The sequence below is a fragment of the Erythranthe guttata genome, chromosome 4 (assembly GCF_056151865.1).
Source record: "Erythranthe guttata isolate IM_541 chromosome 4, IM_541, whole genome shotgun sequence".
NCBI lineage: Eukaryota > Viridiplantae > Streptophyta > Magnoliopsida > Lamiales > Phrymaceae > Erythranthe > Erythranthe guttata.
This window is the reverse complement of record NC_142536.1, coordinates 5,856,140-5,871,640: the sequence shown is the minus strand read 5'-3', so window position 1 is coordinate 5,871,640 and position 15,501 is coordinate 5,856,140. Positions and strand designations below refer to the sequence as shown.

The 15,501-nt window shown below is 32.9% G+C and overlaps 3 protein-coding genes across 7 annotated transcripts; 2 read left to right on the top strand and 1 right to left on the bottom strand.

The window, feature by feature from the left end:
• Window positions 1–2,532: 2,532 nt before the first annotated feature.
• Window positions 2,533–4,449, bottom strand: LOC105972409 (small ribosomal subunit protein uS8). Of its 2 annotated transcripts, none has more exons than XM_012997362.2 (4): window positions 4,255–4,449; window positions 3,242–3,388; window positions 2,973–3,133; window positions 2,533–2,863 (listed from the first exon to the last, which is right to left on the bottom strand). In XM_012997362.2, exons 2-4 carry the CDS (start codon window positions 3,372–3,374, stop codon window positions 2,765–2,767), a joined length of 393 nt encoding a protein of 130 aa, XP_012852816.1. In that variant the 5' UTR covers window positions 3,375–3,388; window positions 4,255–4,449; the 3' UTR covers window positions 2,533–2,764. The 2 variants fall into 2 exon arrangements, with proteins under 2 accessions (XP_012852816.1, XP_088672828.1); XM_088816702.1 differs by lacking the exon at window positions 4,255–4,449 and adding an exon at window positions 3,856–4,173 and having other exon boundaries at window positions 3,242–3,778.
• Window positions 4,450–7,389: 2,940 nt separating this feature from the next.
• Window positions 7,390–10,605, top strand: LOC105972406 (ubiquitin receptor RAD23b). 2 transcript variants are annotated; one of them, XM_012997358.2, is made up of 12 exons: window positions 7,390–7,626; window positions 8,386–8,547; window positions 8,683–8,721; window positions 8,804–8,868; window positions 8,974–9,018; window positions 9,093–9,270; window positions 9,370–9,495; window positions 9,597–9,656; window positions 9,812–9,859; window positions 9,949–10,058; window positions 10,172–10,250; window positions 10,343–10,605. In XM_012997358.2, the coding sequence occupies exons 1-12, from the start codon at window positions 7,561–7,563 to the stop codon at window positions 10,457–10,459; spliced, it is 1,095 nt and encodes a 364-aa protein (XP_012852812.2). In that variant the 5' UTR covers window positions 7,390–7,560; the 3' UTR covers window positions 10,460–10,605. The 2 variants fall into 2 exon arrangements, with proteins under 2 accessions (XP_012852812.2, XP_088672826.1); XM_088816700.1 differs by lacking the exon at window positions 8,974–9,018 and having other exon boundaries at window positions 7,403–7,626.
• A 3,062-nt stretch (window positions 10,606–13,667) lies between these two features.
• Window positions 13,668–15,279, top strand: LOC105972442 (uncharacterized). 3 transcript variants are annotated; one of them, XM_088816698.1, is made up of 3 exons: window positions 13,668–13,779; window positions 13,877–13,989; window positions 14,722–15,279. In XM_088816698.1, the coding sequence occupies exon 3, from the start codon at window positions 14,781–14,783 to the stop codon at window positions 15,096–15,098; it is 318 nt and encodes a 105-aa protein (XP_088672824.1). In that variant the 5' UTR covers window positions 13,668–13,779; window positions 13,877–13,989; window positions 14,722–14,780; the 3' UTR covers window positions 15,099–15,279. The 3 variants fall into 3 exon arrangements, with proteins under 3 accessions (XP_088672824.1, XP_088672825.1, XP_088672823.1); XM_088816699.1 differs by lacking the exon at window positions 13,668–13,779 and having other exon boundaries at window positions 13,859–13,989; XM_088816697.1 differs by lacking the exon at window positions 13,668–13,779 and having other exon boundaries at window positions 13,882–13,989; window positions 14,718–15,279.
• The last annotated feature ends 222 nt before the right edge of the window (window positions 15,280–15,501 follow it).

Here is a 15,501-nt window from a genome sequence, read left to right as displayed (position 1 = left end):
GGTATACAATTTATTCTTTCCGATTCCGTGTCACACTCTAATAACTGCATCAATTAATTCATCTTTTCAATATTTTGCTTTATTTATATATATATATATATATAAACACTCTATATATATATATATATATATATATATATATATATATATATATATATATATATAATTATAAATAAATAGATTTGAATACAATTTTATTTTTTAATTCTTTAATTATAATATAAACAATTTATAATAAAAAAATAATAATAAAAAAAGAAAGAAAATTAGCTGAGCTCAAGTTCGGCAAACTCGTCGCGAGCTCAAAAAATATGTCCAGCTTGACTCATTTATTTGAACGTCGAATTTAATTATTTTCTCTTATTGAACTTGAGAAGAAGAAAAATTAAAGTCGCCCTCAATCTAACTTTTATGCTCGATCTTTATTATAATAACTACACCACATGTATTAGGCAAGCATATGGCCTAAATTCTTAATTAAGAAGCTTAATTATGCAATTAATGAAGTTCCGTTTCGTAGTTTCATTTCGGTCTCAAGCCTCGCAAAGTCCTTAATAATACGATAGCAATGTTTACCTAGTACACATATGTGATCGTGGTACTTTTCCAAAAAAAAGTTATTGTGTTATGCACAATATAACTAATTTTAATTTACTTGAATTTAAGATGTAAATTTACATAAAGTCATCAGCAATTAATATATGTTTAGGCTTGAGCCCGACACTACATAAATAATCTTTTAAATGAAAATATATATTGTCGTGCCTCTAAGATAATAACTTTTGTTTCATTATTATCTATGCATCTGTGTAATTAGTTTTAGGGTTGGGCATGAGTTGAGTTAGGTAATTATTGGTCAAATACCTATCTGATTCGACCATTCGATTTTATTGAATATTGAAAATTATTACAGGTCCGACTATTATAGATTGGATAATGGTTGGCAACCGACTATGTCGAATAAACAATGGGTGGTATTATTTTTATTATTTATTTATTTTTCTACAGTAATAAAATGTTTTTAAAAGTTTTTTCAGAAGATAATTAAAATTTTGAAAAAATAATGTTGCAAAAATTTTACCTTTAACCTTATTTTTTTTTATTAAACTTCAACAATAAGTAAAAAAAATATATGATTAAGAATTATAAAATAAAAATAGTACGTTGAGATTAATAAATTTGAGTTGATTTTTATATATTATTTTAATATTAAGAAAATAAAATTATGAATTAAATACTCACAATAACTTTGTATAATCAAAAAAATTGGTTAACCAATATTACTCGACTAACGGACTTTTGAGTAAACTAAAAACTACCAACCGACCCATTTATATATGAGTCGGTTAAAATTACCGATCCGACTATATAAGCCAGTAAATTAGCAGTTATCGACCAAGAAAAGTACACTAAAAGTGGATCAGTTGGCCGATAAAATCGACTTATGCCCTCCATTTATAAGAGGTAATTAGACTTCCCTAGTTCACAACCATGTGTACAGAATAGGAGTTATTGCTATTACATGTATTTATAAGGGCACCCATCCCTAATTTACACCCAAAAAAGTACATTTTTTGGTGTCACCTAACATGAAATTTATGAACTCTAATTGCCAACTAAAGAGAACCTTCAAAAAAAATTTATTATTTTAACAAATATTTCATACTACAGTAGAACCTTGATAAATTAATACCCGATAAATTAATAACCTCGCTTAAATAATAAATTTTCCCGGTCCCGACACGGGGACAACGTGCTAAATTAATAATTCTCTAAATTTATAAGATAATACACATTCAGAAATTTTAAGAAGCCCCATATAATATATAAATTAATAATGCATAAAAAAAATTCTTAAATTACATAGTACAAAGCATATTTTATAGATCTATGAAGGCTTAATATAATATAATTTAATTCTCACTTGTTTCTTGTAGAAGTTCACATTACCATCAATCTCGTCGCTCACTTTTTTTAACATGGTTAGAACTTTCGATATAGTTTTCTCATAGCTCAACATATCAACATATATCGTTCTATACCATTACTGTTTTAAGAGCTTCCATTCGTGAAACTGGCTCTATAGTGCATTAAACGAATGGTACAATGAATAATATATACGTAAAAAAAATGTATTTATTGAAAATAATAATAAAAGTAATTTCATAAATTAATAAGTTATTAATTAATGTATAAATTAATAATTATTAATTTATCGATAAGTTAATATTTCGCTAAATTAATGAAATCTTGATGGTCCCAACTGTATTAATTTATAGAGGTTTAACTGTAATTGCTTTCAATATTGTAGCAGATGCAAAACTGCATCCTTTGTATGCAATTAACTAAATCTAGATTTATTCTAAAATATATATTTTTTAAGAAATAGTTTTCTTAGGTCAAGTTCCGGATCGGGTATTGGGGTAGTTTTACCCTACCCGATATACAACCGGGAATTACTATTCTAAAAATATAACCCAACTCCATCCGGTTTTAAAAATATAGTCAGTACCCATACCGGAAGTACACAAATAAGCCAAAACAAATTGCTTCAGAAAAATCTGATTGTTCCGATAATCAAAACCAACAAATTAGTTCTCAACAACACATAAAATCAAAAGGCAATTTATATCACCAAGGTAACAAAATCGTCTCTAGCATTTCTAAAACCTCGAAATTTAATATTTGATTTCATTAAAAAACTTCCAAAAAAAAAAATTGCCATCGCAAATACTCTGTTCCAACAAAGAGCCAAACCACAACTTCAGTAAAAGAAACCAAGTACTTTACCACCAACACTTTTCCTACGTGCTTCTTCGTGATCCATGATTCCAGCCGAAGTTGTTAGCACAATATATCCAAACTGAAATCAAAGTGCATAATTTATAAATAAAAGAGAAAAAAATGTATTTTCAGAAATTTTGAATTACATAATTACAATTACAAGCAAAGGGTTATGAATTTGTTTTTACCTGTCTCGATGGGAGAAGTCTTGCAGTCCAAGGCTCGATATCCTTAACACCAACATCAAATCGAGGGCTGATAACACCACATTTGTTCAATCGCCCGTTTAGTTCAACCACGATTTTTCCAGATCTGTGGTCGTCAACATATTCAAATTCTCCAATGTATCCTGTCAATCAATTAAAGTAACAAAATAAAGGGAAAACTTGTTATGCAAAATCAGAGATTTAAATGAAACAAAAAAAATAATTAAAAAAGAAAAAGAAAAGGAGCAAACCGTGCTTCTGCATGACCATAAGAAACTTGATAATCACTTTTGAAGAAGGCCTGATCATGACCTGTCGTTTTCCGATCTTTTCGGCATTGTACATACTCTTTAGAGCATCGTTCAACACACTGACTCTCACCATTTTCCGTATGCAAGCTGATTGAATAAATTATTAGAAAATATTAAACGGTGCATAAACATCTGTTCTGTAATATATCAATCTAAATATATAGTGAAACGGAACCTATACACATTACATCGAGCCATCATAAAAATAAAAAATAAAACAATTTTGCAACATTATTAAAATGTTTCAAACAAAAAAATCTACTAGTGGTATTCATCAATTTGGTTAACCGATCGAACAGTGTTGAACAAAAAGTTTGGAAAATATGATAAATAAAATTAAAATTGTAACTAATTTTTCTTTAGTTTGGTAATTACAGAGTATGAAATTTCGGTTTTGCGGAACGAACACGGTTAACATCCCAACATGAAATGGGTGCAAAGATCTTAAGTGTAAAATATCCTAAGCAATCTCTCTCTCTCTCTCTCTCTCTCTCTCTCTCTCTCTCTCTCTCTCTCTCATTTTCTCTTTTACGACTAGATCACCAGATCAGAGCTCTCTCTCTCATTTTCTCTTTTACGACTAGATCACCAGATCAGAGAGACTGAACCAAGATCCAGATTATATGTTCTTTAATATCAACCCTCAACAACACACATAAATACCCAATATTCTCAAATACAGCTATCACAAGAAAACAATGCAAATTGCTGAATTAAAAAACCAAACTTTACAAAAAATTACAGAAACGGGTCGAATAAAGAACACGGCGTAATCGTTTGAAATTCTCAATACAAACATCGTCGAACAAAAAAAAGGAACGAAATCTTACATCATGACCAAAAACATGTAATAACGAACAAATCAGAGTTTACTGACAGTGTACGAAAAAAAGTCATCAGAAATCAGAGTTTACTGAGAGTGTACGAAAAAAAGTCATCAGATCGGAGATTACCTGAGAAAGAGGGGCGGCGGCCGCTTCTTCTTTGATTCGGTTGGGCTCAAATGGAAGCGTCGAGGCGAGTGTGGGAATGGTGGGTTAGGGTTTGGGCTTATAAACGCTGCTTTCACGAGGTTTTCTTCTTCATTTTCAATTAAGGAAATTACGGAAACACCCCTCCAGGTCTGTTAATTCTTGGTTGATACTCCCTCCGTTCCTTTATAATTGTCGATTTTAGCTTGTGCACATGAATTAAGGATCTCAATAAATGTTACTTAATTTTTTGAAAAATATATTGTCTTGTACTAAAATGCCCTTGCCAATAATTAATGTGAGAGAGTGTTGGAGATAGTTAATAAGGGTAAAATTGATAATTACACAATTAATGCAGTATCGAAAATGTAAAGTCACAGATAATATGGAACAAAAATAATTTTAAAAAGAGACAGTTACTGTGAAACAGAGGGAGTACTTGATAGTATGAATGTAAGTGGGACTTTTATTTATAATTCTTATTTGGGTAAATTACACCCACACCCCTGAGAGGTATGTTTAAATAACTTTAAGGTCCCTGTATTATCGATAATTACACTCACCCCTTGAAACGTAGTTATAAACTCTAATGGGATAATGCATTGCATACGTTATTACGATAGAGTTCTAACGGGCTATTGGTTTCAGGAAGTGGTGGAGACAACAAAGAGTTATGGGTGATTTAAGAAATATTCGGAGAGCCATGTCACCCCATAACTCCCTATAACTCTATGTTATCTCCACCACTAGCTAAAAGTAATAGTCCATTAGAACCATATCGGAATAATGTATCCAATGCATTATCCCGTTAGAGTTTCTAACTACGTTTCAGGGGGTGAGTGTAATTGTCGAAGCATACCATAAGACCTCCTCGTCTGATACGGTAACTAACTAATCAGTGTCATATTCGGTTTCTTTTCGGCTTATTTTTGTTGGTAATCGATATGTTGTTGCTAATTCAGGTTGCATATATGTATAAAGCACAGACGCACAATCAAAGAGATGAGTGATGACAACCGAAATGAAGACGAGGATGATGATTGAGATCAAGAAAATATTTGTATTATTTGTTGTCATGTTAATAACATCTTTTTGTGTTAGGGATAGGGGACTATTTGGGATGAATATTACTAATTTATAATATTTATCTCATATTTGGTTAATCATTGAAGAGTATGTATGTATTTTATGTCTGTTTTGATTGATGACTATATGGACTTCATTTGGTTGGCAAGATAAGATTAGTCAATATAAGATTAAATTATCTAATGAGATTCAATTTTTTTATTAGAGCTTGAAACGTCAAAAAAAAAAACCCATTATAAGGCAAGACAAGTCAAGATAAGGCACGATAAGTTATGATTATATAATTTTGACAGATCGACTCGGCAATTTATTAAGGATACCAAACATCAAATTAAGTCAACTATTTAGTTAATCGTGACTTATCTTGGCAACCAAACGGGCCTTAATGTAAATAAATACATTGTATGCACACTTAATTCTCTTGATGTTTTTGTTCGACTATGTTATGTCTGTATTTCTTCACTTAAAAAGGCTTCTTAATGTTATGTGTGTATTTTTTCACTAAAAAAGGTTTATGTTTTATTGTGTCAGAGATGAATGTTACTTTAATTTTACCAATGTATACAATAGTTTTTTTCTCAACGCTCTAATTCATAATTATAGATATGTGTTGGAAATTTTATTTAATAAAATAAAATTATTTTTCAATGGAAATTAGAAAAAATGTTTTTAGGCACTTATTTGATCAAATAGGTCTGACAATATGAAAAGGTATGGCCACACCTTTTCATTTGTTTAATTTATTAAGGGTTGTGTTCATTAATCACAACTATTGGAAACCTAGAAATAAAAAGCTCTATATGTTTAATTACAACAACATAAAAAATCAATTCAATTCTATAATTTTGTTCTATGTAATTCTTCCTTATTTAGCCCTTATGTTTGATGTCAAAAGACGAGGGTTTAGACGATGTAATCTTATAGATTAAACTCACCAAGACAAAGATAACCTTATGGAAAGTATCATGTTAAGACACTACTAGAAAATTAATCTAATTGTCTAAAGACCAAGTCTTTACCTTGCTAAAAATAATTATGAACAATGGGTCAATTACAAATACTTTTGGATAGTTTGGTAGTCAATTTTAAATTTCTAATTATTTTTCAGCTCCAAAAAAATTTAAAAATTTAATTTTCGCCCCAAAATAGTGTTTTCCGTTACTTGCTAACGGACATGTAACGGCGGGACGAAAAGTGTTCAAACTTGAAACTTGGAGGTGAACTTTGTTCATTTTAGAACAAGGGGACGAAAAGTGAAATCGGGCCAAACACGAGGGACCAAAAGTGTACTTATCCCCATTTTATATACATAAATGATTTTTATTTTCTAACATTTGCTCTTAAGAAAAAGAAACGGAATTCAGTATCTAATCTAAATAAAAAAAAAACCTAAAAATAAATAGGGTACATTCCACTTTACCCCCTCGTACTCTGCCCGAGAATCACTTTACCCCCTCGTACTCTCAATTTCATCGATTTACCCCCTGTACTTGTACAATTTCCCAATACAGCCCTCTTCGTCAACTTTTTTCGATTTTGACTCTGATGCCGTTTGATAAACTCTGTAAATTACAAAATTGCCAATAACACGTCGTTTCTTCTTCTCCCACCACTTCCATTTCCAAGATATCCCCAAATTCAAGGCCTAACTTAGCAAAAATCAACACAAAAAATTGATCGATTCCACCCAGTGCAAAGAAAAAAAATATATGAATGTGTGAATTTCTCTTTTCTAAACTCGAGAGTCAAAATCGAAAAAAGTCAATATTTACGTCAATAATTTGACTCTGACCAAACGGCGTCAGAGTCAAAATCGAAAAAAGTTGACGGAGAGGGTTGTATTGGGAAATTGTACAAGTATATGGGGGTAAATCGATGAAATTAAAAGTACGAAGGGGTAAAATGATTCTCGGGCAGAGTACGAGGGGGTAAAGTGGAATTTACCCAAATAAATAAAACAAAAATCCCCCTATGTCACGTGCAGCACACATGCCTAATCAATAGACTACACTATAAAAATGAATTGAAAATTCCCCCATTCCTTCCAAGATTTTTGCTGCACAATTTTTTGTCTCCCTTTTTCTACATCTCTCTACCCCCTCTTTCCCTCTTTCTGGATCCATTCTGTATTTCTAGGGTTTTGAATTTTATCTCTAACAAAATTAATAAATTCCGAAATTAAATTAATTGAAATTCGCCGATATGAAGCTCACCGTGAAAACTCTCAAAGGCAGCCACTTCCAAATTACCGTCCATCCGAACGACACCGTCAGTAACTTTTCTCTCTCTTTCTCGTTGCATCTGCTGAGTATTTTCTTTTATTTTGTTTTTAATAATGGCGTATTGAGCATTTTTTTTTTGATTTTTAATTTTAGAATATTTAGTTAAAGTTCCCAGCTTTTACATGCATTTGGCTTAATTACCATCGCTTACTTATTTTGTTTCAAGTTTTGATTGGATAATGGGGTTGGGTTAATGGCCCTTTTTCGTGCATTACTCGAATCCACACTTACATTTGCTATTTGCTAGGAAAAAAAAAATAGTAGGTGAACTTGCAAAAAAAAAAAAATGTTTAGAAGATTTTATATATACTTTTGCTTATTGGATTTCGTCAGATTTGTGATATGTTTTAATGAGGCGTACGGATGAAAACGCTGACTGTATTTTCATTGTTCAAACGGAATGTTAGAAAGTCGCAAACTGTTTACTGTGAATTTGTTTCCGAAATCTGAAGTAACATATGCCAATTTTCAGTTTCTAGAACGTAGTGGGTATGAATCTACTGTGTAATTCCAAGTTTGTCGGAAACATAATACGTTAGATTTTCCAGTAAATTTTTCGATAGATGGTGGTCTCTTCTTTTTATTTGATTGCTACATCTTACACATTTTAGAACCATCGGTTTCGGTTTTCGGTTTCGGTTTAGGTTTTGGTTTAGGTTTAGTGTTTTCGACTTATTATTTGCTGTCATGGTATATTTCCCATATTGCTGACCGATCAAAATTGTTTCGTTATTTATGATACTAGGTGATGGCTGTCAAGAAAAGCATTGAAGATGTACAAGGCAAAGATAATTATCCATGTGGCCAGCAATTGTTGATTCACAATGGGAAAGTATTAAAAGACGAAACTACTTTGGCTGAAAACAAGGTTTCTGAAGATGGTTTTCTTGTTGTCATGTTAAGTAAGGTAACCCCTTAGACCCGACCCGACCCGACCCGTTTCTTTGAATCTTAGCCACATTGTACATAATTTATTTTTCTTCATTTTTTTGGCTTCTCGGATATCTTTTGATTTATTTAATTTTTCTCGGGTTAATTTCAGAGCAAAAGTTCAGTTTCAAGTGTGTCAACATCTTCCCAGGTGAGATACTGGAAATACACATCTTCGTCTTTTATTTATTTATTTAATTATGTATTTTTCTAATACCTAATCGGATGCACAGCCTGCACCTATTGCTGCACCAGCTTCTGTTCCTACTCCTGCAGCTGAATCTCAGCCAGTTGTACAGTGAGTTTTAGTAAAATATCGGCATTCATAACGTGTTTATATATACATACACACACACACACACACACACACACACCACTTGATGATGTTACTTTTGTGGCGTAGGGCCCCTAAGACCACTGCTTCAGCTTCTGTCGCTCCATCAGCAAAGTATGGAAATCTTTTCATTTGTAACTTCCGAGAAAAATATTTGTTAATATGTGTTTATTTAATTGTTGATGCAGTGACGCTTTTAACCCTTATGCTGAAGCTGCTTCCAATATAGTTGTTGATAACTCTCTCGAGCAGACTATTCAACATCTGATTGATATGGGTGGTGGTAGTTGGGACAAAGAGACAGTAACACGTGCACTTCGAGCTGCGTATAATAATCCCGAACGAGCTGTGGATTACTTGTATTCAGTACGAATTTTGATCCCATTTCTTGTTTTTTTTTTCTTTTTTTTTTCCATTCGTGTTCAGCAAAAGATATTGACTTTTTTTGTTTTTCTTTAATCAAAGGGAATCCCTGAGAGCGCAGAAGTCGCAGTTCCATTGGTTCAATCTGGAGTCGATTCCGTTGCTGCTGCAAGTGGTCCACCTGCTTCAGGAGCACCTAATTCATCCCCGTTGAATTTGTTTCCTCAGGTTCTTTTTTCTTGAACTATTATTATCATCTCGAGGGTCAAATAACATACGACATGTTTATTATTTTTTTTGTATTTCATATTCTGTCGGAAATTCCGTAGGAGACTGTTTCTGGTGGTGCTGGTCTTGGATCCCTTGGTTTCCTCAGGAACAACCAGCAGGTGGGTTATTTTTTTCTGAATTTGTTTTATACATTCTTTAGCAAGTAAAATCCCGAGCTCTTTTTTTTTTTTTTTTTTTTTAATAATTATTACATGGTGTATTTAACTATTTATCCATGAAAGCATGTATACTTTAATCCAAGTTTCTATCGCAGTTTCAAGCACTGCGTTCGCTGGTTCAAACTAATCCTCAAATTCTACAGGTAGCTACACAAGTTTTACGTGTTTGTTTTTGCGAATTTTTTTTAATATTTTTTTAAAAACTTAATAGCTAAATATATTGCTCGTATAGCCCATGCTCCAAGAGCTTGGGAAACAAAATCCTTCACTTTTGAGGCTCATACAAGAAAACCATCAAGAGTTCCTCCAATTGATCAATGAACCTGTTGATGATTCCGAAGGGTGAGTATTTATACTCGAGTTAGTACTATCTTTTTTATTTATTTATTATTATTTATTTATTTATTTCTGTATACGCATGTGAATCTGAGTAGCTTTTGTTTATATGTTTATAGGGATATATTTGATCAGGCAGATCAAGAAATGCCACACGCTGTTAGTGTGACTCCTGCAGAGCAGGAGGCCATCGAAAGAGTATGAGAAATGCCGATTCCATACTCTTTTATCAATTATTTCATTTTATTTTCGAATTTCTTATAATTATTATATACGGATAATATTTGTAGATGGAGGCGATGGGTTTTGAGAGAGCTCTTGTTATTGAGGCATTTCTAGCTTGCGAGCGCAACGAGGAATTAGCGGTGAACTACCTCTTGGAGCATGCTGGAGATTACGAGGACTAAATGCTCGACAAATTTTAGATCAACAATTCATTAGTGAAAAACACGAGTTTAAACCGTTTTTAATTTTTTTTTTCAACTTGTTATACTGGGAATATGTAAGAATTTGATGCTGATTGGGATTTCGATTGATATGTATTGATTATGAAGTCCATAGTATGGTTTTTGGTTTTCATTACATGAATATTAATTGTTGTAGACAATAGTGGAGTCAGGATTTTAAGTACGGGGGCGAATGCATTAAAAAAATTACAGGGAGGACCGCTAATGCAATTATGCACAGATTTTTTTTTATATGTATATATATGTTGTGGGGGCCATAGCCCCCTTTGGACCTATGCTGTTTAGAGTTTAAGTTTCAAATTAAATCATAAGAATAATACTTGGTTCAAACTCCACTCTTGTTATTGTGTTATTGAACAATCAATTGAAGGATATTATCCAATGCACTTGATTGTATAATGAAAAACTTAAATATATAAAAGGGGTTATTTTACATATCCCTAAGTCACCAAATAAATTAGGGATAAACCCAAACTCAAATCATCATTTGATATACCCCTGGAGAAGCGAAAATACTATACTACCCTTATATGCAATTTTTGGCCAAACTGCATTCAACATTTATGGTCCTGCATTTATCATTTTCGCTGATTTATTTATTATTATTATTTTTTTAATAAACCTGTTTGTTATATACATTAGAACCAATAAAATACAAATCGAAAATACACAAATATACTCATATGTAACTACATGTTACTATAGTAATGTATAGTAATGTACAATAATGTATACAGTCTGTTGAACAAATCAGATGTAACTTAAAAAAAAAAAAAATTGACACCTTCAAGGAAAGAATCAATGGCCTTCATTAAGCTGCAATAGCAAAATCAAAAATAAAAAGAAATTATTTTAGTGCAAATCAACAAAATTTGAAGAAAAACATCAAAACACTCAAAAATCAACAAACAGTAAGAGATCGAGAGATAGAGAGAGAGAGAGGTTATTGTTGGGAAATGCTACAAATTTTAAATCAAACAGACAGTGACTCCTCACCCCCTCGCATCCTACCAAAACCCTAGACGCCGCTAATAACCACCCACGGTTCCGCGCGCCCATAAAATGCAAAAAAATATAGAAATAAATCTGAAAAGATAAAAATAAACGAAATTACCATAAAAAAATAGATCTCGACGAGAGGAATCCAACGGTGGGTGACCCGTCAAATTTCACGGGTGGAACACAAAATAAAGCTCCGGCAAGACCACCGTCCTCGAATGAAAAAAAATTGCAGAAACAGATCCGCGCTCGAAACTGAATGAAATCACCACCAAAGAAAGAGCTCGACGAGAGGAATCCAACGGTAGTTAAACCATCGAATTCCGACCACCGGAGAGAGAGTTATGGCTCCGGGAAGCAATTTCGCCGGTGAGAGGTTTGTAGAGGCGGGATTTTGAATCTGGGAGAAGAAGAGAGAGACCGAGAGTGGCTAGGGTTAAAACTGATTTTAGAAGGGTATTATAGGAACTTCAGGGTAGCCCAGGGGGTATGTCAAAATATTTTTGAAATGAGAGGGGTTTCCCCTAAAGTATAATCCACTTGATAGTTAGTTCTATATAATTTGAAAATAAGGGGGTCTACAAAATAATCCCTATATAAAAAAGAAGCCTCTACTAAAGGATAACTATATACTATATTATTCGAAATAAATATTTGGGTAAATTCCACTTTACCCCCTTGTACTCTGCCCAAAAATCACTTTACCCCCTCGTACTCTTAATTTCGTCGATTTACTCCCTTGTACTTGTACAATTTCCCAATACAACCCTTTTCGTCAACTTTTTTCGATTTTGACTCTGACACCATTTGACGTAAATATTGAATTTTTCGATTTTGACTCTCGAGATTAGAAAAGAGAAAGTTTCACACATTCATATATTTTTTTCTTTGCACTGGGTGGAATCGATCAATTTTTGGGTCTTGATTTTTACTAAGTTAGGGGTTCAATTTGGGGATATCTTGGAAGGGGAAGTGGTGGGAGAAGAAGAAATGACAATATTGACGGAGGAGAAACGACGCGTTATAGGCAGTGGCAATTTTGTAATTTACAGAGTTGACCAAATGGCGTTAGAGTCAAAAATGACAAAATTGAAGGAAAGGGCTGTATTGGGAAATTGTACAAGTACAAGGGGGTAAACCGATAAAATTGAGAGTACGAGGGGATAAAGTGACTCTCAGGCAGAGTACGAGGGGGTAAAGTGGAATTTACCCAAAATATTTTAAACAATTTTATATAAAGTAGCTTTCAAAAATCAAAATACCACAATGATTAAAACAAATGGGAGTTACATATGTGAAACTCACGTGAAAGTAAATGAAAATGAACAAGATTTTAATTTGTAATGAATTTGAAACTCTTAATTGAAAGTCAACTAATATGATAACCCTCAATCATTTGATGAAGTAATGAATTTCACTCATTTGAGAAGTCAACAAGATTTTGGTTGACTGACCTAAAAATCAAAGGCTAATTTTGACCCTTGAAACCGAGGGGTCAGATTATAACTGCCCCCAATCCAAATCAAAGGCTAATTTGACACTTGTTGAGGGACACAATAATTAAGCCAAAAAAGCAAAAAAAAACAGTCTTATCCCAAATATTTATAAACTAATTTGAGTATTTCTTCTAGTGCTAAGTAATAGTTGATCTTCAAACTAATTGAATACTGATAAATATTATTGCGATTGGAAAATTTTAATGTTAAGATGATCAACAACTTAACAAATTGATAAAAATTAGTTTAGTATATTACCGAATGAAGTAACTAAAGTGAAATATACGTTTGCGGGGCACAAGACTTAGGTCTGTTGTCTTAATAGGAGATTGAGTTACCATAATTTACATTCTATCTGCGGCGAAAGATTTCATCTTATAGTGTAACTAAAATGAAATATAATCCGAAAGCATATAAGTTGCTAATATAGCACTAACTTGAAGTGATGGATTGCAATCACATTTAGTAGTTGATTAATTGAATTTAATTTTTTTCGACAACAAAATGAAACTGCAAACAATCATATAACTGCGCTGGGTTAAAAAAATGATATATGTGGTTAAAAATTAAAACAAATATATTCATGAAATTGAAATTGTGATAATATTTTTTTGCAATATGGTCCCCCAATTCCCATTTTCCATTTTATTTTTATTTATTTTATTTGGTTGTTATTAGAGATAGAGAGAGAGAGTAAAAAATAGTTGGAAAGTGCGTAGACGCGTCGTTGCCGGCAACGCTCCTTATATCTAGCCGATACCAAAGGTAAATTATTTCTGCCAGACATATACTTCTTCAAATGATTCTTGTTAATTAATACATTTTGTCACTAAATAAATTTAATCATTTGGGTTTTTCAAAGGGAAAACCCGTTTTACTTCAACGCCGTCTCCGTCTCCGTCACCGTCACCGTCGCCGTCGACGGCCAGGATCGTTTGGTGGGAGGCCTTCTTTCGCTTCTGTTTTCCTTCTTCCGTAAGTTCCCTTTTCTTTTTCTCTTTTATTGGGCTTTTATATCCATGGGTTCTTGCAGATCTGCTGATTTTTCTCTGTGTGTGTTTTCTGTGTGTGTGTTTTTGCAGCTCTTTTTTTTTTTTTTTTGGTGATTTAATTGGGCTTGTGATGATTATTTTTGTGATTGGATCTGAGTTATATTTATAGGATCTTGGGTGGTTCTTATGGCTAATTGGTGGGAAATTGAATTATTTTTTTGGTAAAAATCCTTTCTTGATTTGATCTGATAGAAATGAAGAGCTTCAAAAAGAATTTGGGCAAGAAATGAAACCCTAATTAGAGATCATTGGATTATAACTGAAAGTGTAGTTGGTGTTTGCAAATCGATCGTGTGTATTATCTCCGTATTTCGAAGAAAATGATTAGGTTGCTATGGAGCTCTATATTAACTAACTGCTTTGTTACTTTTAGTATCAAGATAGTATTTAGTAGTGACATATCGAAATCCACCTTTATTTCTCGTGTTAGGGTATATCGTTTCGTTTAATCATCTCGAATCGGCACTCTTGATCACGAGTTTGATAAAATGATTAAAAAGTTTAAACATTTAATGGGAAAATTGCAAAATCATAATTCTTGAAGTTGTTTTAGTCATCAAACATGATTCTGCATTTTTTCGATTTTTTTTCTCGAATTTAAACGAAGCCCACATTTTATATTCACTAAAATAAACTTGAAAAAAAACGTAGGCAGGAAACTTGTCTTGTGACAGACAAAGAAAGCAATTCTTGGAAGAAAGGAAAAAAAAAAACATGCCTCTCGACAATGTAATAACTTCACCTCACCGGAGGTCGCAAACACAGACGGCGTTCTCTCAGGGGACCCCGAAGAAGCGGGACCCACGAGGTGGCGAAGAATTGGGCAGCTTTACGACACTTATACAGAGGCATCGGTTTCTTCTCGTTGCACTTGTACTACTCACTTTTCTTTGCACCGTTTATCTCTACTTTGCGGTGACACTTGGCACAAGCGATGAATGTTCCGGATTGATTGGGGCTCGAAGGGCCACCTGTAATTTGAAACTGGTTAAAGATTCTGTGGCGGGTAAGGGGAAATTGAAATTCTTTTAAGTAGAGAGAATATTTTGTTCGATTAATTTCCCACAGGCTCGTTCATCGTTGATTTCCGGTGTATATGCACAGAAGTAATTGTTTTGAGGAGAGTGTGTGTGTATGGCAGCAGTGAAAAAAATAACTTGTATGAAATATGAACTTCGGATTTTTTTTTTTATTGTTTTATGCAATTTTTACATTGTTGGAGGTTGTAGATTTTTTGGGAATTCAAAATATCAGTATATTGGAAAGATATTAATTTTTATTAAGTATATAACAAAGCCGATTCTTTTGAGATATTTTTAGGGTAAATTACGGTCACCCCCTTGATGTAAGGTCAAATTACGAAACCCCCTCTTATTTGGTAATTACAATTCCTCATCAACTATGAATTTTCTTTACTTCCCGCCCTTGTGGTGTC